The 22,936-nt window shown below is 47.5% G+C and overlaps 1 protein-coding gene across 4 annotated transcripts in view; it reads left to right on the forward strand.

Annotated features, from left to right (window-relative positions):
* Positions 1-15,018: 15,018 nt before the first annotated feature.
* The window catches only part of ARHGEF6 (Rac/Cdc42 guanine nucleotide exchange factor 6), a 79,615-nt gene continuing 71,697 nt past the window's right edge, over positions 15,019-22,936 (forward strand). For 2 of the 4 annotated variants that reach the window (XM_083159486.1, XM_083159487.1), the window contains exon 1: positions 15,019-15,318. In XM_083159486.1, coding sequence (XP_083015612.1) covers positions 15,154-15,318 — 165 coding nt within the window. In that variant the 5' untranslated portion in view covers positions 15,019-15,153. Of the gene's footprint in view, positions 15,319-15,416; positions 15,437-15,767; positions 15,792-22,936 lie in introns of those variants that run through there. The other 2 variants (XM_083159489.1, XM_083159488.1) reach the window with 2 other exon arrangements.

Raw genomic sequence — 22,936 nt, forward strand, 5'->3', positions numbered from 1 at the left:
AGTGGTTTTAGTTGTCTCCTGGCCCATTACAAGAGTAATCTACTTTGTGGTCTATGTACAAAGACTTGCAGAATAAGATTCCACCAGCTCTTTTCACTTTTGATGGTCTGTCACATGGCATCTAATATCAGACTGGCTGATACTTTCTGTCCAAAGATTAAGCCCTGTACATACTAGGCTATAGTGCTTATTTTGGCATTTCTGAGCAACTATAGTTATCATTATATCATCTGTGCATGCACAGACACGCAGAAATAAATCTGTGGCAAGTGAAGAAACCCTGCGAGGATACAATTGAGCTGAAATAAAAGAACATATGTGTCCTCCGACCTTTTCATACCCCCCACTATCCACGTCGGCGAGGAGTTGTATTTATATAGTGTGGTGATTCGTAATATCTGTGAAGTAATGCGGGGCTCAGTGGCTCGCCACACTATAAAATCTCCGCGCTGCATTGCATGCGATATTTGGGGTCCCGTTGGATACAATTTTTTATCGCTGTCGCCATGCTAGGAAAAAAGTACCACAGAAAATAAAAATGCTGTGAAGGCATTGAACACCTTCCAAAAGTCACATTCTGGTAACAAAAAAACAAGTGGATGTAGACACAACTGAAGAATCCCTTTGAGTGGAAACCACAAATCTGAATGCCACCAGATGAGATCAGGAAGGTATTAAGTACAGTAAATAGACCATCGGCAGATTGTAGTGAGTAGAGGGCCCCCATACATCTGTCGGATCAGTTTGCCCTTGTGCTCCCTGAGAGGCTTGCTTACAAATTGGCACTTGATGTGCCATTATTACATGCAATAAATCGCATGCAAAAAAAAAAATTCCTACGGGGCAGACAGTGGGGTCTGAGTGGCATTTGTGGGCTGTGAAGCAGCTGCACAAATTAAAAAAAACTTTCCTGATTGGTTGTTTAAAAGCATCCATGTTGTGTCACATGGGTCTGATCCAATAGATTTTATTTGCAGCCGGTCCGACTACCTGACTGATGTGCACAGGACCGCACTTTGGGTTGGAGGGGATGTCACCGACAGTCATTATACCGACTGCCTGGTCTCAGACAGCGTGGCCAGCGCAACAAAGCCCCTTGCGGGCTCGCCACCTATTCTATTCTCCCTCTATGGGGGTCGTGGTCTCCCACGAGGGAAAATAGTCAACGGCCGTCGGGAACCCGTCCGGCAGCCTGTCAAACACATCTGCTTTGGGACTATTTCTCGGCCTGATCGGGCAAAATAGGATGAGTATGGGTACCTTCTGCCTATCTTAAAAATTATTGGCGGGGCGGAAGGAGGGCTGATGTCACAGGACATGTTCACTGCTTAGTGAGCCAGCCAGAATCGCTGAGTCTTGAGGCCCCCATACATTATGCGATTTGGGCATGATTCGGATGAATCGGGCAGTGAAATCGTCCCAAATCGCATGTTTTGACACCCTGTCCGACCCGATGCGCGGTCCCGTGAGCATCGGAGTCGGGCACTCGCACCGGCTGCACATAAGATTTCCTAAATCTTATGTGCAGTCCGGGCAGGGGACGCCGGGGAACTGGTGAGCTGACAAATAGTCAGCAGGCGGGGGACGCCAGTGAGCCGGGCATGGGGAGAGGCTGAGACTCGGAGTGGACACAGTCAGCGGGCGGGGGGAAAAGCTCACGTGCTGGGCAGGAGGACAAGGCAGGCAGCCGCAGCTTCATGGAAGAAAACCCCCAGTAAAAACGAATGGGCAGCCAGTGATTGGCTGAGAGCTCTCAGCCAATCAGCAATTGGCTGAGAGAGCTCTCAGCCAATCACTGGCTGCCCATTCGTTTGTATTGGGGCTTTCTTCCATGAAGCTGCGGCTGCCTGCCTTGTTCTCCTGCCCAGCACGGACGTGACCTGTTCCCCTCGCCGGTTCACCGGCGTCCCCCCGCCCGCTGACTGTGTCCACTCCCAGCCTCTCCCCATGCCCGGCTCACTGGCGTCCCCCGCCTGCTGACTATTTGTCAGCTCACCTTGCCCGGCACTTCCATGCAGATCCCCAGCGTCCTCCACCCGGCTCTCCCCCTGCAGCTCCCCGGTAGTTGCATATGATAAATCGCATGCATAACTTGGCACACCAAGTGCCTAATCGTGTGTTCCCCTCCCGGGGAGCTGCTGGGGAAATCAAGTCCGACTTGTCCCTAGGACAAGTCGGACTAATGTATGGGGGCCATTATTGTGCTTCGGGCTGCACCCACTCTGTGGAATGCCCTCCCAAGCACAATAAGACTCTCCTCCAGTCTCCAAACCTATAAGCGTTTCCTAAAAACTCATCTCTTCAGGCAAGCTTATCAATTACAGAACTAATCACAGAACCTTGCATTCTGGTGGAATCGATGCAATAAAGAATACAGTATCTATCCTTATGTATCAATGCCTATTTCCCTATCGATTGTAAGCTTGGGAGCAGGGCCCTCCTACCTTTAGAATGTCTGTAAATACCGTTTGTTGTATCACTGTCTCCTTCGTAAAGTGCAACAGAATATGCTGCGCTATATAAGAAACTAAAGAAATAAAATATGCTAGCTATATTTTGCCAGCGATCATATTGCTCCATGTGTACACAGCTCCAAGGTGGCCATACTTCAGAAAGACATTGCTCCCAATCATACAATCTCAGTGGATTGAATGACAGATTTTGGGCGGTATTCAATGTGAATACCTGCGAGGTGCAGCGAATCCTTTTTAGGATTCGCTGCACATTCGCCACGTTCCGGAGCCAGCGGGCTCCGGTATTCAACGTGTCAGGGGCTCGCTGCCCCTGACAGGCGAATATGAGCTCCTGCGGCGTTTGCCGCAGGGAGCCTGAGGAGGGTGCCAGGCAGAGAGATGGAAGTCTCTCTGCCTGCCCCTGAACGTTTGTGGGGGGCAGGTGGGCTCCCCGGGTGCCAGGCAGCACAGGCTGCCCCCCCGGGGGTGCCAGCAGGGGGCCGCGTATATTCACTATACCCGATGGTAACGTCGGGTGCAGTGAATATATGAATATGTAATGAGCGGCTCGGCTCCGGCGCCCCCTGCTGGCTGCTGTGTAAAAAAAAAAAAATATATATTTTTTTAAAATTAAATATATATTCATGTGCTTACAGCACATGAATAAAAGTAGCATGCCCCTCCTCAGAATAAAATTCCTGATTTTTAGACACCAAATGTAAAAAACAAAACACTTAATTTCAAAAGTTCACATTCCACTTCACCATAAAAAGATAGCGATTGCTACTCGGTGAATCATGGCGAAAAAAACCTTCAAATGTATTCGCCATGTGGTCATTGAATAGGGTGATTCACCGTTTTTGCCAGAAATTCGCCAAACAGCACAAATTCGCCATAAAAACCTGGTGAATCAGGCTCATTGAATACCACCCTATGAGTACGGAATTTGTGTAGTTTCACGGTAGCAGTTGAGTAGTTAGCATAGTGTCCCTGTCAGAATCAGCATAGTGTTCCCGTGGCTGCTTAGGTAGTTAGCGTAGTCAGTCAGGCGTCCCTGTCGGTATCTGTTCCTAGCCAGAGCTTACGTAGTTAGCGTAGTCAGTCACCGCTTACTACATTGTGTGGGAACCATTGACCATTTTACCGTGTGAAATACACGTCAAGTAATCCGCGTCCTCTTGCCTCGCTGCACTCGCCACACTTTATACAATCAACTCCACACCGACGTGGATAGTGGGGGTATCAGCGAGTCGGGAGGATGCGTACCGCATCCGCTCGCCAGCTTTGGGCTGGCGTGGATAGTAGGGGATTGAAATGGAGGCATTTGCTAGTATGTAACATGGAGCACTGGCAAATTAGTCCTTTATAGCACTGCACCCCCTGCTACCGAACCCCTAACCCTGTCCGTAGGGTTGCCTTACCCTGTGGCAATTGTTACTAAGACGCTCCTGCATCTCAGACAGATGGAGCGCCTCTCCGCGAGGCCCGCATGATTCCCTCTCTGCCGGCATACACCAGTGCAAGGGATCTAGCGGTTACGGCGCTGTGTGAGAGGCGCTCACTAGGCTTGCCAGGGATACTGGGGACAGAGCTGCAGCGCCCGGGGACAGTACGGTGACTAGCTGCCTGACGGGGACACTACACTGACTACGCAGGGCTGCCGCTCAGTCACTACGCTAGGCAGCCGTTGGGCTACACTGACAGTGTAGCTTAGCCTACGCTGAAAACATAGCGTAGCCTGACCCTGTGAAACTACACAAGTACCGTGAGTACATTGTGTGCCAAAAACCCACCAAGGACTGCTCAATAGTTGAAGGAAAATTGGACACAATCATGATTGTAAGACCGGTCTTTCTGATGTATAGCCACCTTGAGATCGGTCTTCCTGATGGGGACCATTGTTGAGCACTATTGCTGTAGGCCACAACGCGTGATCCTAATATCCTTGACATCTTTGACCATTAGCATGTAGGCACTCTTGCTGCCATTAAAGTCGCATAGAACTAAATTCATATTTATTACATTAAAATAGTCAAACAAAAATATAAAACCATCTAATCCTGCAAAGAAAGGTTGGATAACGACAAAGCAGAGGTGTAACTGTGGAAGGCATTGGAGTCCTCTACCACCGTGCTCCTGCTCCCAAGGGGGCACCTCTCCTCCCCTGCGAGTTTGAATCAGTTAACTGAAAGTCCTCGCTATCGGTTCTGTGACTGACTCACCCTAACATCATTGTTGCAAGTGTCACACCCTGTATTAGAACCCATGACCTGTCTTACTGGAGACAGACACCTTACCGATTGAGCTATTTGAGGTGCAACAATATTTATCTTGCCTCCACTACTTTGCAAAATCACTTTACTCCCCCAGGAGATTACAGGAGCAGTAGGGAGTACCGATTACCTATCCCTGAGTGTGTCATACTGGTGCAGTTTCAGCACTGCTTTCGGTACTTGTGTATTATCAGGGCGCCCGCGAAATCGGCCGAAAATCGCATGAAAAAAATCAGATGCGATTTTGCGGCCGATTTGCATGCTATTCCATCATTGCACACCCCCACTATCCAAGTCAGCCCGATGCATGGCGAGCATTATGCGTCCTCCCGACCGGTTCATACCTCCACTATCCACATTGGCGTGGAGTTGAATTTATAAAGCGTGGCGAGCCACCGAGCCCGAAGCGTGGCGAGCGAACGCGTAAAACGATCATGAAGCGTGGCGAGAGCAGCAAGCCCCGCGAGGTGTATTCCGCGTCCCCTCACCGCGCTTCGTGATCGTTTTCCGCGTCCGCTCGCCACGCTTTGGGCTGACTTGGATAATGGGGGTGGGTACATGTTTCCTAGCATAGCATCCCCGATTTCCATTGTAGTGCATCGCATCGCATGCAATATAGCGGCATGCGATTTTTAATTGCACAAGCACCTTGATGGGTGCTTACAATGTTAAATGCACCCCCATTGTCAACGCCACCCCCACTGTCAACGCCAACCCAAAGCATTGCGAGTGCAGCGGTACGCATCCTCCGACCTTTTCATACCCCCACTTTCCAAGTCGGCATGGAGCTGATTTTAGATAGTGTGGTGAGCGCAGCGAGCCACTGAGCCCGAAGCGTGGACGCGGAATACATGTAAAGTAATCCGCGTCCCCTCACGGGGCTCGCTGCGCTAGCCACACTTCCGGCTCGCTGCGCTCGCCACACTATCTAAAATCAACTCCACGCCGACGTGGATAGTGGGGGTATGAAAAGGTCAGAGGACACGCACCGCCGCCCCTTGCCGGCTCACTGCGCTCGCCACGCTTTGGGTTGGCGTTGATAGTGGGGGTGGCGTTGACAATGGGGATGCATTTAACATTGTAAGCACCCATCAGCGAGCTTGTACAATTAAAAATCGAATTGCATCACATGCCACTTGCTGGCATGCAATATATATAATTGTACAATCTGGCATTTTCCCGAAAATCGCATCGCATACCATGGCATATGTTATGCCATGGTATGCGATGGGCGCCGTGCTAGGAAACAAGTACCTGGGGGTGTGCAAGGATGGAAAAGCATGCAAATCGGCAGGAAATGGCCGAAAATCGGCTGCTAAATTGCATCGCGGATCGAATCGGCTGAAAATCACCCGATAAATTGTATGCGATATCGTCAGAGCAGGAGGGATCCTGTTGCGTTCCATCCTAAATACTGTCACAATCCAGGTAAACACCATTTCTTACCACAGATGCCTCTCTACTCTGGTGCTGTGTTCAAACACCATCTGCATTCTATATGGTGTGCACCAGGAGCTGGCTGGCAACTTTTAGCCCAGGGGGCAAGTCCAGAGCACTGGCCCATAACCCACCCCCAGGAAAAATAAAATATTTGCGCAAGTGGGCAGAGAATAATTTAGTAATACCGCTTTCACACTGCCAAACCGTTTCAAAAACCGGTACATGGCACCCTGCCCCTGGTGTGCACCCATCAGTGCTTGATCAGATTTATCCTCAATCACCTGGTGCCGCTGTAGTAGTAGTAGCACAGCTTGCTCCACGCTCCCAGATGGATGTCTCTCGCTCCTCTCCTTTGTAGCAGCATCTCCATTGTTGTCTCAGGCTGCAGGCCTGTTTGCACCATGCCGTTTACCCACCAGGTTCAAACATGTACGCAGCTATGTTGGTTCTAGTCACATATGAGTTCCTATTCTATCTACTGCAGACTGTAACCTGGCAACCACAACAACCGATCAGAGCATACTGAGTCCTATAAAGCGCTCCAGGTAATCCTTGTCAAATTGGCAGCGCTTTGTTTTATCCAGACTAACTGCATCTCTTCAGTGAGCTCCTGTGATTAGTGCAAGTTACCATCCACTTGCACCACCTGGCTCCATTAAGTTCCAGCTGAATCCTGTCTCCAGTGATTCTCCACCGATTGCCAGCATCTGTATCAGCACCTTCCTTCTACCACCAAGCTTCTAGGCACATTGGAATCCCCTTCCTCTGTTGATTCCATCAGTACCCCGTTATGTTACCTCCAGCATCGATGGTCACCATTGAAATTTCCTCAATCTCACTCAAGAGTTATCCAGAAGGGAACCCTGACCAGCTCTGCACTCTGCTGCCGCTGGCAAGTCTGCATACCACTACCTACCACCATCGTTTGCTGACATCATGTTTTTACTGTATTAGGTCCCACTGTCACCTGTTGCTCAGTTCCAGCTGAGTCCTGTTATTCTCCATCAGTTTCAGCCAACTTTGATACTCACCATCAGTCCCAGCCGATCCTGCTATCCTCCATCTGTTCCAGTAGACTCTGGGGTAGATGTATGAAGCTTGGAGAAGTGGTATCTATCCCCCCAAAAAAACTTTATGTGCAAGTTGATAATGCTTCAGTCATGTAAATTAACAGTTAGGAGCTGATTGGCTGTCACCTTGCACATAACATTCTTTATGGGGGATAGATACCACCTCTCCAAACTTCATACTTTTACCTCTCAGTTACTAACCCTCGGTCCCATCCAACTCTGTTGCTCACCGTCCGTTCCAGGCGATCCTGATCCTCACCATCGGTACTAGAGGCATGCAAGTGCTCTGGTCACTATCTGCCCTACCAGTGGTGTAACTATAGGCCCACAGACCCCGGGGAGGCACTGAGTTGGTGAGGGCGCCGGGGGTCTGTGGGGCTATTGCTGCACAGTCCTGCCAGTGGGACCTGGAGGGGAGGGGGGTCGGTTCCCTGGATTTTTACAGTCCCGGGCCCCACAATTTCTGATTGCAGCCCTGGTTGCGATCCATACAGAATCAGACCCTTAGTTCTGTAATTCACAAACATTTTTGTTTGAACTCCCGAGTTTAACGACTATACACAGGCAAATGCCAGACACATTCAAACAGAATGCAGGATTCATGTCACATAGCAGGATGACAGAAGAGGTAACTAGATACACAGTGTAACAAAAAGAGCCTGATAGAGTTTACTCTCATTTGTATAGAAGTATATCAAAAGACCAAAAGGGGAATCAGTCAGTGAGAATGATTTTAGTAGTAAATGGGGTAATTTCACTAGCATGCTGATGACTGCGGTAATTTTATTATTGTTACAGGATTAGAAATACCATTGAGCTTTGACACAACCTTGGCGAACCACAAGTCCCAGCATGTAGGGAATTAATGCCCCCCCTTAGACTTTAAGTTCACCTGGAAAAAGAATGTTAACTTAAAATAAACACAAGTTTATTAGACACAATAAACCCGCTGACCTCAGTGCCAGGGACCATGCTTAGCCCTGATTGGCTGTAGGCATCTCCATGGACTTCTATTTGTGAACGGGCAAAGCAAGGGGATGTGTAAGCGCACCAAGCTCGCACCAGCATCTGCACATGCGCATAACTGGGCATGCGCATACGCTAATAAACAGTCACCCATGCAAATGCATAGTGGACCGATTAGAAATTAGAATAACCCCCAATGGGTATATAAAGATATACCCCTATACAAGATAAAGAGGATTTTCTTTTAGGCTCCAGTTATCACAGAATCTAAAAAAATGAAAACTAAAGGTGCCTACACACTGGGCAATATATTGCCAAAATCACAAATTTTGGTTCTTTTCAATTATATTGTTCAAAATTGTGCTCAGTGTCTATGCAACGAATGATGAATGATGCGCAGGTTAATGACCCCCGACCCGCTCAGTGACTGGTGAGGCACAGTCTGAGGGGGTGGTGCCAAGACTTGGTGCACTCCAATTGGCTTGTGACGTCTATCTTTGATTTAACAAATGGCTCTGCTGCGCCATTTTTGAAATGTGAATGAGTCCTGCCACCACCGTCAATGCCTGATGCCCACCAGTGCCTGTAGCGGACACCATCCCAGCTACCGTTGCCACTGCCACCAATGTTCGCTACCGCCAATGCCGGTACTTGTTTCCTACCACGGCCACAATCGCGGGCATCATGTACCTTAAAGTTAAGGTACACGATGCCCGCGATGGACCCGATTTCGGCGGTGCGCGTCCTCCGACCTTTTCATACCCCTACTATCCACGTCGGTGTGGAGTTGAGAATATAAAGTGTGGCGAGGCGCACGCGTATACCTGTGAAGTTATACGCGTGCGCTCGCCTCGCTACGCTCGCCACACTTTATATTCTCAACTCCACGCCGGTGTGGATAGTAGGGGTATGAATAGGTCGGAGGACGCGCACCGCCGCCGCTCGCCACGCTTCGGGTTCGCGTCAATCGTGGGGTGGCGTTGAGGGTGTAAAATTGGGGGTCTAGGGAATATTTTACATTGAATACAATGTAAAATCAGGTCCCAGGGACCCTATTCTCATTTGATTCAATTAAAAAATCGGGTCGGTCGCATCGTATGCGATCGACGCGATTTTTCCGACACGACCACCCCGATGCAAATCGGTGTGGCCATGCTAGGAAACAAGTACCCCAATGCCTGCTACCCAGAGCCGGTGCCACCATTAGGCAGCTCTAGGCATTTGCCTAGGGCACCGGCCACTGGAGAGCGGTAATGAGCTGCCTGGAGGAGCAGCAGCAGGAAGGGTCCTGACTCCTGCCGGCACTGAGGAGAGCAGGAGGAAAGCACCGTCCTGGGAGCAGGTAAGTGAGGCTACTCCCGCCCCTGGAGCCTGCACTGACCCCCCTGGAGCTGCGGCCAACGCTGCATCTCTAACACCCCACCCTGCCTTGAGGCAGATGCGGCTGCATTTCCCTCCACTAACCAACCCCCCCCCCAACGGAGCGTAGCGGTGGTTTGCGAATGGATGTTACACAGTAAAGATGTGGAAGGTGCACGCATTGCGAAGCAACCAGAATAAGGCCCAATGAGAAATTAATGAACATGTGCACCTACCGGGTGACCTAAAAAACGTTAACTGTGTGGAGTCCTGAGGACCGGGTGTGAGAAGCCCTGTTCTAGAAGATACAAACTAGAATTTGGTTGCTATGGGCAACATCTCCACTCAAAAATGTGCACCGTAGTAAATATACCCTATATATACACACTTAACACCAGAAAACAAATTAATATCATAAACAGCATAGTTCCACCAACCATTGTCAGTTTCCAACACTGTATCATCATAGCCTACGTCCTGATTTTCATTAAAGTTTATACAGAACAACTTAAAAATAAAAAAAACAAGATAAAGAGGATTTTCTTTTAGGCTCCAGTTATCACAGAATAAAAAAAAATGAAAACTAAAAAAGGTGCCTACACACTGGGCGATATATTGACGAAATCACTAATTTTGGCTCTTGAATTATATTTTTCAAAATTGTGCTCTGTGTATGCAACGAACGATGAATTATGCGCAGTCCTGAGGGTCGTTAATGACCCCCAACCCACTCCGTCGTCTATTCCTGCAGCTTAATTTAACACATCGTCAAATGACTGCTTGTACGATATTGTTCAGTGTGTATGCACTTTATTGTTCACTGACTATATCTCTCACCACGGAGCTAATCGTCAGGTGTGTATACACCTTTAAAGTCTTGTACGGCCTGTGTAGCCATTTGTTTGAGTTGTGTTCTGTTCAACTTCTTTTTAAAGAAACAGAATTCAATTGAAGCAGGACTTTCAAAAGGACTGAAGTAGTGATTGATCCTGATGAGGACTGGCGTTTACCCAGTGGCAGAACTCTGGGAGGCAATGGAGTCATCTGCCGCCGGGCTCCTGCTCTCAAGGGGGCACTTCTCTTCCCCTGCAAGTTTAAATCCATTAATTGAAAGCCATTGAAATAGCTTCTGTGGCTGAGTTCTGAAATATACAGTGTTCTTTCTCTCTCTATCATATATATAATATTTCATAAGAGACATATATAATTATATAAGGTTGTGTGTGTGTGTGTATTGGGGGCACCAATATACATCTTGCCTCCGGCCAACTGGGATGAACCTATGCCACTGCGTTTACCTGCCCACTATATTCAAAAGAGGTCACAAATTCAACAGAGCATAGATGTATAAAATACTGCAAGTGATGCCTATGCAGCCATTCAGAGTGCTCTGCTCCAATTGATCATGTGAACAAACCTTACAATCCGCAAAGCAATCAACTTTCTTTTCTAGTTAATTTTCACCTAGAGTACATTCGTTCACCGACCCTTGAACAGAATTTAGCTTAACTACAGTAGGAGCTCAACCGTACTTTTCTATAACACAAAAGCAAACATTTAGTCTAGGATAGAACTAAATAATAACATAAGTAATAATATATCAAATCTGACCTGCACTGGGCCATTACAGAAATGGAGTATCTTGCAAGGACACCATTTTCACCAATGCTCTCCCGGCGAGTTACAGTTAGTACATAGTGAAGACATTTTTATAAAAATTGCTGGCCAAGATCAGGCTGTGAGGGGAGAGAGGACTGCTCCTGTTGCTGGAGTTTGTACACCGATGCAACAACAACAACAACAACAACAACAGCTTGACCCCTTGGCTCCTTATTAACTTGAGCCCATAGTTTAGAGTCTCTTTCATTTAAATTGAGGTAAAATAGTAACTATGTAACTGTACTTATATTACCACAAATGATCTTTAAATTGTAAACGGATAAGCAGAAAATGTTTGCAACATATCTCTTTCTGGTTACATGTAGGATATGACGGTAGCTTATTAATTAATGTGGTCCAATCAACTGCAATCCAAGTAAGTGACTAACTGGACCACATTACAGTTTCGCCACATATGGTCTGTCAAAGTGTGTGTGTGTGTGTGTGTGTATGTGTGTATGTGTGTATGCAGTAACATGCGGATGCAGTAACATCTGCAGCCCCTCTCCGCCACACATCGCTGGTTACCACATAGATAATAATAGCATATGCGCATAGGCGAATCTAGAATTATGGTAATGGGTGGTCCCAGATCTAGACACAATAGCAGGGGGACCTTTGCGCGACGTAGCCGCGCGGCAAAAAGGGGGTGTGGCCTCATGGGAAGGAGGCGTGGCATCACAAAAAGGGGTGTGGTATTACACTTTAGACCATACACAGTAATGCCCATTACACATTTTAGCAAACTCCGTAATACCCATTACACATAAAGACACATGCCGTAATGCCAATTACACATAAGGCCACACACCATAATGCCCATTACACATTGTGCCACATATCATGATGCCCATTACATACTATATAACAAACCGTAATGTCCATTACATATTTGCCACATAAGTGCTGCTTACCTACGTGCTCATTGCTAGGGGGTTCTTGCTTGATGGCACCATAGTACCCATTACACATGATGCCGCACACCATAGTACCCATTACACATGATGCTGCACACCATAGTACCCATTACACATGATGCCGCACACCATAGTACCCATTACCCATGATGCCGTGCACCATAGTACCCATTACACATGATGCTGCACACCGTAATGCCCCTTTGAAATAATACCCCTTTTACAACAGAAAATGCAGGGATTTACCCGGGAATATGGTCCCAGGATCATGCAGTGACATTCCCAGGCTGACCCTTTATACACCAGCCTAGTCCCTGCATTTTCTGGTGTGAGGGGGAAAGACAACCACTCTCCTCTCCCTACCCCCCTTTAACAAACCAGCTATATCTTTGGAACCAACTGACCCATTTACATGAGACCAGTATCATATTGAAGAACTTTTGAGTTGGCTTCGAATGATTTTGGTCCCGTTAAACTGGGCTGTTTGGTTCCAGAGAAATCTGCCCTCAAAGAACATAAATAGTCATGAAATTACATTTATGAAAAAAAAAAAAAACGGTTTAAACTCAATATCCCTGGAACCAATTAATCCATATAGATCCAGCCTGGTATCAGATTGAAGGCCCAGCGATTTGGGTTCGACTGAGATCAACCTTGAGCTTCAGTGATGCCGAAGGGGGTACTGGCAGCCGTTGAACTGGGTGGGGGTCCCATGTTATCCTATAGGGAAAACGTTCCAGCTTTGCCTGCCCGTATCTCCGGTTCCCAGAGGGCTAGAGACACGGGGCTGGGCTCGTTGGAAAGCCCCATCCCTGTGCACCCCCGGACCACCCCCTAGATTTGCCTATGCATATGCACTAAAACAGGGGTCCTCAAACTATTTAGCTCTGGGACCCCATCAGACAATATAAATATTTACGGGACCCCAGCAAGTAACTGCAGAAGGCCATCACATCACATGTGTAGGCAGCAGACAGCACATACCTGGCAGCATTGTGGAGGCACACAGTGATGTGAGAAGTCTAACATAACAGACAATTCAACAGATATTTCAGACTCCTTGAATCACTGACTGAGATACAAAAGTCATCAGTCTGATGGTCACCAACATGGAGTCGCGACCCCATGCTAAGCAGGTGGGAACCCACTTTGGGGTCAGGAGCCACAGTTTGAGAACCGCTGCACTAATATATGCGATTATTATCACAAAGGACAGCTCGCATTAAGAGCTGCACTTTGCGTTGCGCCTGGCGATGTGTGAGAGTGTTCCCGGTGGTTCTCCCCCCTCTTCCTGCTCAACAGTCCCCTGCTCAGACGGCTGTAGGGTCTGTCGGGCTCCGCCTCCTCCTCCCTGTACCCAGAAGAGGTGCAGGGAGGAGATCACTGGTCTGGGCAGCACAGCAGGTCTGCGGGGGACATGAAATGAAGCCCATTGGCCTCTATGCGGGTACAAGCTTCTATGGTGTTACACCAGCTAGAACTGGCATAACCCCGATTTTGACGGCATTTTTTGTTTAATTCATCCCGCCCAATGTAATAATGGGGCATGAATCAGTTTTTTTTTTCCTTTGATTTGCACATGTGTAAAAAGCAGTGTGCACATGCGCAAAATCTCTGCAGCGTGGTCACACACTGATAAGACTGGAAGCGGGAGCCAGTACAGGCATTGGAACACCATTGAATGTTATCATAAGATGGCAGCAAACATTGAACACCCCTAGTTCCCAGGCGAATGATGTAACAAAGTTCTGCTACCTGTATTGCAGGCATTCCCAACCACGGTCCTCAAGGCACACCAACAGTGCAGGTTTTGTAGATATCCAGGCTTGAGCACAGGTGACTTAATTAGTACAAGAGTGGTTCTGATTAAACCATCTGTGCTGAAGCCTGGATATTACTAAAGCAGCCCATAAGCTGCCCATATGCACTGCTATGAGGGTGTGCTTTCAGTGCTGTACTAGCACGGATCACATTGCCTGTGCACACGTTGTGCATACAATGCGATGCAATGTGATGAAACCTAAGTACAAAAAGTATGTGCAAGCCCATACTTTTTGTACTGTGCGATGAGGTGCCGCGGGAGCGCGCACCTCAAAGCACACATCGGAACAGCACGCATAGCAGCGTGTATGGGCAGCTTTAAACCTACACTGTTGGTGTGCCTTGGGGACCATGGTTGGGAGTGCCTTCTGTATTGTATACACTTGAGGACTGATTCAGCCCAGCGAGCAGGTATATGCCACCCGGTACAAGAATAATCACCATCTAATGTTTTTTCCCCTCTGTCTAAACTTACTCGGCGCTGCGAAGGCCATGGGGAGAAGGAGGCCACTGCTGACGGCAGCGGCCGGAGAACGCCTGCGTTCTCTGTGGCACACCCAGCAATTGCTACGTTACCGCCCTCAGACCGCCGCAGAGTGTTAATCACCATATGTGCGCATACGAATGGCTTGCAAATGTGCACAGCGTGTTGTGAGCATGCGTGGTCATCTGATAATCGCTCGTGCTGTGAATTCACAGCACAGCAAACAGGGCTGAATCAGGCCCTTGATATTAAGCATTCAAGTTACACATATAACTATTGTAAAGCGCAACGGAATCTGCTGCGCTATATAAGAAACTGCAAATAAATAAATAAAAATTACTTAAACTTCAAAACAAGAAAATAAAAAAAGTTCACTAATTCTCAAACTTTGCACAAACACACACGCTTGCACCCTAATTTATCTCCACAATGTTCTCTCCTTCATATTATTCAGCATATCTGCTAGCTATGAACAAACAGAATGTATAGAACATGTTCCCAGCGTTGTAGCCCAATCCCTCGCACTGTGCAGAGACCGCCGCCAGGCCAGCAGCAGCAGCTTCCTGTTGTAGCAGAGGGTGGTGGTAGGGTAGTGCCGGAGCCACACAGCGACAGCACAGGAGGAGGAAGAAGAAGCGCTGAGATGTAATCGCGGATGTGGGTGACAGAGCTGACACCAGTCTTGCTGGACTCCTGCGAAACAGCACCGCTATGAACCCGGAGGAGCAGACTGTTACCTGGCTCATCTCCCTGGGGGTCCTCAACTCCCCCAAGAAGAACATCTGTGACCCTGAAGACTTTTTAAAATGTTCTCTGAAGGACGGGGTGGTGCTGTGCAAGCTGATGAGCCGGCTGCTCCCGGGCTCCGTGGAAAAGGTAAGTGGCCCGTGAGAATACAGCCTGGCTGCAGGCAATCACCCATTATTATTAGGGCAGCTATTGTTGCAGCAGTCTGGCAGAGACAGGGAAACGCCCTGGTCACTCACTATCCCAGGTATGTGCCTGCGCCAGGTGAGGGAGCCCCCACCCAGTACAGTACCTGCGCCAGGTGGGGGAGCCCCCACCCAGTACAGTACCTGCGCCAGGTGGGGGAGCCCACCCACCATCTGCTGATTAGTAAGTTCTGTATGTGCGGCTGGTTTCTGTCTATCTGCTGCACATCGCATTGAGTGGTTTTATTTGTGCGAATATTCTACATAGAACGCACATTCTTCCTAACGTGTTGTGAAGTGTTGAAGGCAGAAAGCTCCTAGGGCTGATAGTAAAAGAACTTGGTTGCCACCATCCTCCTCCTCCTCCCTTTTGTTTTCTGCTGCAGAAACTACACGTGCAGCTGGGGAACAGTTACAGTAGGTTTTATTGATCAGCTTAAACAGTCGGTTGATGAAGGTCTTTATGCAATGTATTAAGGATGAGCGATAAGCAGAGCACGCTGCTTGCACAAGTAAAGAGGAAGTCGTGCTGATTAATGAACACAGTGCAATCGATTTTATCAGCTCCCCCTGTTCTGTGTCTCTCTTCCACACTCACATCACTTCCACTTTACTTCTCCCTGCTGCCTGTTGTTGTGTCACTTCCTGCAGCTGTGGTTACAATATAGCTGAAAAAGGATGGGCTCTATAATCATGGTTGTGACTGTGGGGTAAATGTCTTAACATGACATTTTCGATCCTTAAATATCCGGACCCATTCACCATGTTATCGTGGTGAAGCAGGTCCTCACATCAGATGCATGTATTATTCGTGCATCAACTATTATGGGAGTGTGTTATCCTCCCCTGACGCGTCGTCCCATATCAGATGTGAGCGGTGTCTACAGGCTTCTAATGCTACATGGCACTTGCTGGTCTTTGGCGTCTTCAAATAAAAACAGTGCATGCGCCGGGTAATGTTTGCATGGGATGCTGGCGCCGGGTAATGTTTGCATGGGATGCTGAGAAATGAATGGCGCTGTATACCTGGCAAGCGCCACGTAGCACTAGATGGCTGGAGACCCTCAGCGCCACATCAAAATGTCTAAGAAGACAGCGTTAGGGGAGTGCTCATTGGCGGTTCATACATTATAGGTACTTTTTAAATACTAACTGTGCCGATGTGACACATGCTCCATATCCCCGCTGCCACAGGTCCCAAATGATGGCTTCTGCAATGTACTTTCACTTTGAGCTGTGACAGTTTTTAGCCCACAAACTCTCCACCCCACCCCAGTCCCTATCTGTTCCTACCTCCAATATCTGTCCTCACTGCTCCCTCTCTTCATCATCAAGTCTGAAACGGATTAGTGTCCCTGCAAAAATGTGTATATATATAACTAGTAAGTCGGCTCGAAGCAAATGCTTCAAAAGCTAGATGTAGTTTCACTTGCTGCCAACAGATGGCAGTGTAAGCACACTTGAAGCAAAAACTTCGAAAGCTAGTCACTGTGTTTGTGTATGTGTGATTGCCTCTGTGTTTCTGTATGTGTGAAAGAGATGTAGTTTCACTCGCTGCCAGCAGATGGCAGTGTTTCGGTTACACACGGACACTATATATACAGTGGATAGAGAGAGAGAGAATATCCAAGGACAGGGCACCAGTCTTCTTTTGCAATAAAGGTGTTAAGCAGCCCATACACGCTGCGATGCGGGCTGTGCGTTATGTGCTTTGAGGTGCGCGCTCCCGCGGCACCTCATTGCACAGTACAAAAAGTATGTGCTTGCACATACTTTTTGTACTTTGTTTTCATCGCATTGCATGCATAACGCATGCACAGGCAATGCAATGTGATCCGTGCTTGTTAAGCACGGAACGCACGCTCGTATCGCAGTGTGTATGGCAAGCATTATTCCTTAAAACGACTGCATGTCAACCAACGTTTCGGTCCCTGCAAGGACCTTAGTCATGGCACAGTCCATCATAAGAATCCCTGTTCTTGGATTCTATATACAAAGCCTGTTTAGACATCTGCAGCAGAACCCCAGCATTGGGGAATTAATATATATTAGGCACTACAATCTGACCTGTAAGGGTTCATATACATGGTACGATTTTGACTATGTACATATGTAACTATATTGTGCTATAGATGGTAGACTTGCTAGTCAAAATGATGCTGCCTGCACAGCCAATTTTTTTCTTGCAACATCGACCCTGTGGGGGCGCGCAACATCATTGCAAGCTGTATGCACACTGTGCGATATATACTATGTACCAATATGGACTATATAGTCAATATCGGTAGTTCATGGGGCACCATGTGGAGACTTTCGGCCTAATGCTTGTGTTTACCTACCATCCATGTCAACCTTTGACATGCCAACCTTTTTAAGGCATCGACCTAAGCCATGTAGACCTTCAGTGGTCGATCTGATGCATGTCTGCCTTAACGGTGTCAACCTAACAACCGTATACCGCATGTACATTGCAAAATTAAAATATCTGCCTCGAAACGTCTTAATAGTCATTAAGCATCATTATTAATACATATGCCCCTAAATGCATTTACTAAAATCATTACAAATGCAGGTACAATGTTTCAGTGTGTCACAACTGCAGATCTCATTGAAGCATGCTTTAACTGTACACCTGAAGAACAGTACCAGTAATCAAATGAATATAATCAGTTTGTCTGTTTTCCAGTGTTTGGGAGCAAATGGATGATTATCATTTGCCCCCTGCTGTTCCAACAAGTCAGCCAGTTGGATGGTTGGACAGATCATCTTTAGGAGTATGGCCATCTTAACGTTGGGTATACACTTGAATGACACCGCAATCAAACAATGAATAGTTGTTGCACGTTATATGGTGGTCGTTACAATCCATTGCAGCTTGCAATATTGGCCAATATATTGTAGAGTGTGTAGCCAACTTTAGGTGTTTTTAGATTATTTTAAGCTTTTTGTGGATTATCCAGGTAAATGATCAAGTACAATATAGTAAAATAGCACAAAACTAAATGAATCTTTACTACAGGTATTGCAAGTGGTCATAGTATCGTTAACGATGTTGAGTGTACACACTAGACAATATTCTAAATGACATCGGTCAGAAGGCCATTTCTGAAAGATATGTTTAAAAATGTACTTTAGTGTGTATGGGGCTTAACTCTCTAGTTAGCCTTATGGCTAAGTTTGCTTATACAAATCACCTTTCTAATAGCATACATATAGCCGTAGGTGAGAACTTTATATTTACTTATGTTACATAAGTGTAACGGCAGTAAACATTTGTAGCATACTCGCCTACCTGACCCTCTCCATGAGGGAGAAAATGCTCTGTTCCTGGGCTTCCCTGGTAATGTATGATTGCCAGCACCTGTGGGGAGCTAGGTAATTTATAAGAAAGGTGTTTCACCACAGGTGATGGCAGTTCTACATTACCAGGGAAGTGCAGGGACAGAGCATTTTCTCCCTCATGGAGAGGGTCAGGTAGGCAAGTATGCATTTGTAGCAGTCATCATATTGCTATTGTAGCTTCCCTCTGTCACTTTCTGCTGTATAAGCCGTAACAATTTCCTACTGATACAGTAACATGAATGAGTTTAGAAATGGTCACGTATGCAGATCTAGTTCCAAGTGTCTGCATAGTTATGTGCAAACCGTCAGCTAACTTGTTTGTATAAATACGTACACTGCAGCGGACTTAAGACCCGTGCACTCTGTCAGGGGTGGCCAAACCGGTCCACGTTTTCCAAATCACCTAGCTGGTGCACAGCTGTAGTCATTACTAACTGTCACATTTTCAAACATGCGGCATTCATTCCTACTATAGATCTAAAGGTTGCCTGAAAAACATGAACTGTTGGTAGATCTTGAGGACAGGTTTGGCCACCCCTGCTCTATGCGATACAAGGAGCGATGTCACTCATTTTAGTCTTTCTGAGGGACGTTGCTCATTATATCGACCAGTGTTCTTGGCACAATCAGCGGTGACCACAACCATACAATGTGTATGGAGCATTAGGCTACCGTGAAGTTTGTCCCCTGAAATGAAGATCAAAGTTGGGGAAAGATAGCCTAGAATTTTGTCCCTAAGCAGGATATTTGGAAAAGAAAAGGCCCTTGTCAGTCACAGGTTACTTGCTGATACTGTTTTATTGGTATAAACAAGTCATGCAAACATACAGGCTCCTGGTAGATTTGTAGGCCATCGACATTATAAGGTATTTAGCTTTAAGTGAAAAACTCATGTCGACCTTGCCATTGTCAACCTACTGCTTGTGTCGACCTTCGAACCCTGTGGACCTTAGCCATTCCGACCTATTGCTTGTGTCAACCTAACCTTCAGTGGTCAACCCAATGGCTCATACCCAAGTGCTTGTGCAGTAAGGAAATCTCTGGCCTTTGCACCGTTTCCCTGGAGATCTGTGCATGTGTCTGTGTCCCTAGTGCTCTGAAACTACTGCACTGCCCAGCTGTGAGCTTGAGTGAAGGGGGCAGCATAGACGATGGAGGCTACACATAGGCCTTCTCTTCTGTTAATACATCCCTGTTCATAGAGTTATAAAACCTATAACATAAGAATTGTGTACAATATAAGGTGGCCGGGGGGGGGGGGGGCATATTATGGCTTTTTATCCGAGTAGAAGTGTTTTACTGTATATTGAATACAGTAAGATACAGGTAACCAATGGAGGGACTGGCAGAGCCGATCAGCAGATGTTGAGTGTCTTGCACGGAAGATCAGCCTAGCAGCAGCATGTTGAATGGATTGCAGTGGTGAAGACCAGTTAGGAGACTATTGCAATAATCAATGTGGGATATAATGAATGCATGGATGAGAGATGTTGAGTGTCTTGTGTGAGAGAGGGTTGTATTTTGGATATGTTTTTTAGATGCAATGATTTGGAAACAGATTGAATGTGGGGAATAAAGGACAGTTCAGAGTCGAGGGTGACCCCTAAGCAACGAGCTTGTTGGGTAGGGTAGATTGCAGAGTTGTTATCAGGATGGTAACTGTTCTTGGCTGGTGAGAATATAAGTAATTCCGTTTTGGAAATATTGTTTGAAATTTAATAGGATGAGAAATTCAGAAAGTGAGAGATTTGGTAAGAAATTTTTTTAAAAAGTGGCAATCATTTACACTGCAAAATCAAACTGGTTTTGCAGTGTAAATGATTGCCACTTTAAAAAATCTCTCATCCCATTAAATTTCACATGCGCCGGCTCCTGCCTCACGGGCAAAAGCCGTGCCGTACACAGAAGTTAATAATGGACATGATTGTGTCCATTCACACGCCACAGCCCGGCCGCCCGGTTGCAGCCGGATGTCACCACTGGAAGGGACGGCTGCCGGGCTGTGGCCATCCCCACCATTCTAAACTTCTGTGTGCGGCACGGCTTCTTTGCCGTGCCGGGTTTCGCCGCCCGGCAGGAGCCGGAGCGTGTGAAGGGGGCCTTAAGATGCCCACACACGCACCGATCCCGGCGGTGCGATGCTATGCGATAGGGTGCGCGCTCCCGTGGCACCTCATCGCACAGTACAAAAAGTATGTGCTGCACATACTTTTTGTACTAGCTTTTTATCGCATAGCATCGCATCGCATGCACAAGGCATACGATGCGATGCTATGTGTGCTAGTTAAGCACAGAACGCACGCCGGGATCGATGCATCTGTGGGCACCTTTAGTTTGAGGTGGGGAGAAGACATCCAAGATGAGATGGTAGAGAGACATTCAGAGACTCGGCCCAAAACCACTGGTGACAACTCTGGGGTTGATAGATTTGAGTATTGTACTATGCGTACAAGTGATACTGAAATCCGAACGAGCTGATTAGTTTGCCAAGAGAGGAAGTATATATTGAGAAAATCAGAGGACCTAAGACTGAGCCTTGCGGAACTCCGACTGACAGAGGTAGTGAAGAGGAAGTAGAGTCAGAGAAGAGAACACTGAAAGAGCGATCAGATAGGTAAGATGAGAACCAGTAAAGGGCTGTATCATTAAGACCTAGGGAGTGTAGTGTTTGTATGAGAAGAGTGTGATCCACAGTGTCAAACGCAGCAAAAATATCTAGAAGAATAAAGAATAACTGCCTTTAGCAGGTACCAGCTCATTCACCACTTTAGACAGCTATATCCTCCATGTGAGGGGCAGGACGCCTTCTCTGCTCAGCTACAGTATACGCTCCATGTGAGTGACAGGGGAAGCCTTTTGTGTTCTGTGTGCTGTTAGACTACAGCTGCTGCTTCCGCCCTGAAGCTGTCTGACAGTGTACACCATGTAAGACTTTCACACATTGGCAGCTGTGCAGAAACTCCAATTGGCGAGTTCTCTGTAACTTTCTTATTGGTCAGAGTTATTTTGCAGAGCAGTTTGCTTTCTCTTCCTGTCAGTGATCCTGGTCTGTAGTTCTGTTCCATACAGCTGTCTTCTGTACTATAGACTTCTGTATATAAGGTCAGTAGATGTTTTATCTGCTTCTTCATGCCTTATTATATGGTTTAGATATCAGCGAGTGCCTCATACTGACAGTAGGTCATATTATGCTTTCCTGTATATTCCTACATGCATGTTTCTGGCTCTGTCTCATGGATTTTACCCAGCAGTACAATGTCATTGTCACCAAGCGAGGAGACTGATTGATTGAAGTTGTGGAGTATAGCACTGCCCTGTACAGTACTCTCCTACCGCTGTGCCCAGCCTGCGCAGCACTGTCCCGCCGCTGTGCCCAGCCTGCGCAGCACTGTCCCGCCGCTGTGCCCAGCCTGCGCAGCACTGTCCCGCCGCTGTGCCCGGCCCTGTCCCGCCGCTGTGCCCGGCCCTGTCCCGCCGCTGTGCCCGGCCCTGTCCCGCCGCTGTGCCCGGCCCTGTCCCGCCGCTGTGCCCGGCCCTGTCCCGCCGCTGTGCCCGGCCCTGTCCCGCCGCTGTGCCCGGCCCTGTCCCGCCGCTGTGCCCGGCCCTGTCGCTGTTTATAATGTGATTTATAAGGATGTTCTTCTCTGCACTGAAGATTATTATAAGTTGATAAGCTGAAAAGTCGCCCTGCACTCGCCATGCTTCGGGCACGGTGCCTCGCTGTGCTTGACACTATTTTATTCTCCCACCATGCCCTAGTGGATGGTAGGGCATGAAATACCGCCTGTCGGCACATGTCAACTTAAAAAAACAGTGAAAAACCCCATGTTGATTGTCGACCTAAAGCATGTGTCGACCTTGTCTCATGTTGACCTTGAGCCATGTCGAACTAGACCTCTGTCGACCTTGCAGTATGTCGACCCAACGGTGTTGGCCATCATTAGGTCGACCGACCGTATCCCCCCCCCCCCCCTTTCCGACCCTACTGGAGCGAACAGCCCGGTGAGTGTGAAACATGCCAAAGCCACTCGCTCCCGTGGTTTGCCCATGCCCAAACCCCGACAATTGTAAACTATATGAATGGGGCTGAATCGGCCCCAAAGACTCTTTTCAATACTTAAAGCAGTATTTATCAAAGCATGGAGAGAGATAAAGTGGAGAGAAACAAATTCACTAACCTATCCACTCCTAGGGGGGTACATTTACTAAGGTGGGAGTTC

The sequence above is a fragment of the Crinia signifera genome, chromosome 9 (assembly GCF_055691185.1).
Source record: "Crinia signifera chromosome 9, ASM5569118v1, whole genome shotgun sequence".
Classification (NCBI taxonomy): domain Eukaryota; kingdom Metazoa; phylum Chordata; class Amphibia; order Anura; family Myobatrachidae; genus Crinia; species Crinia signifera.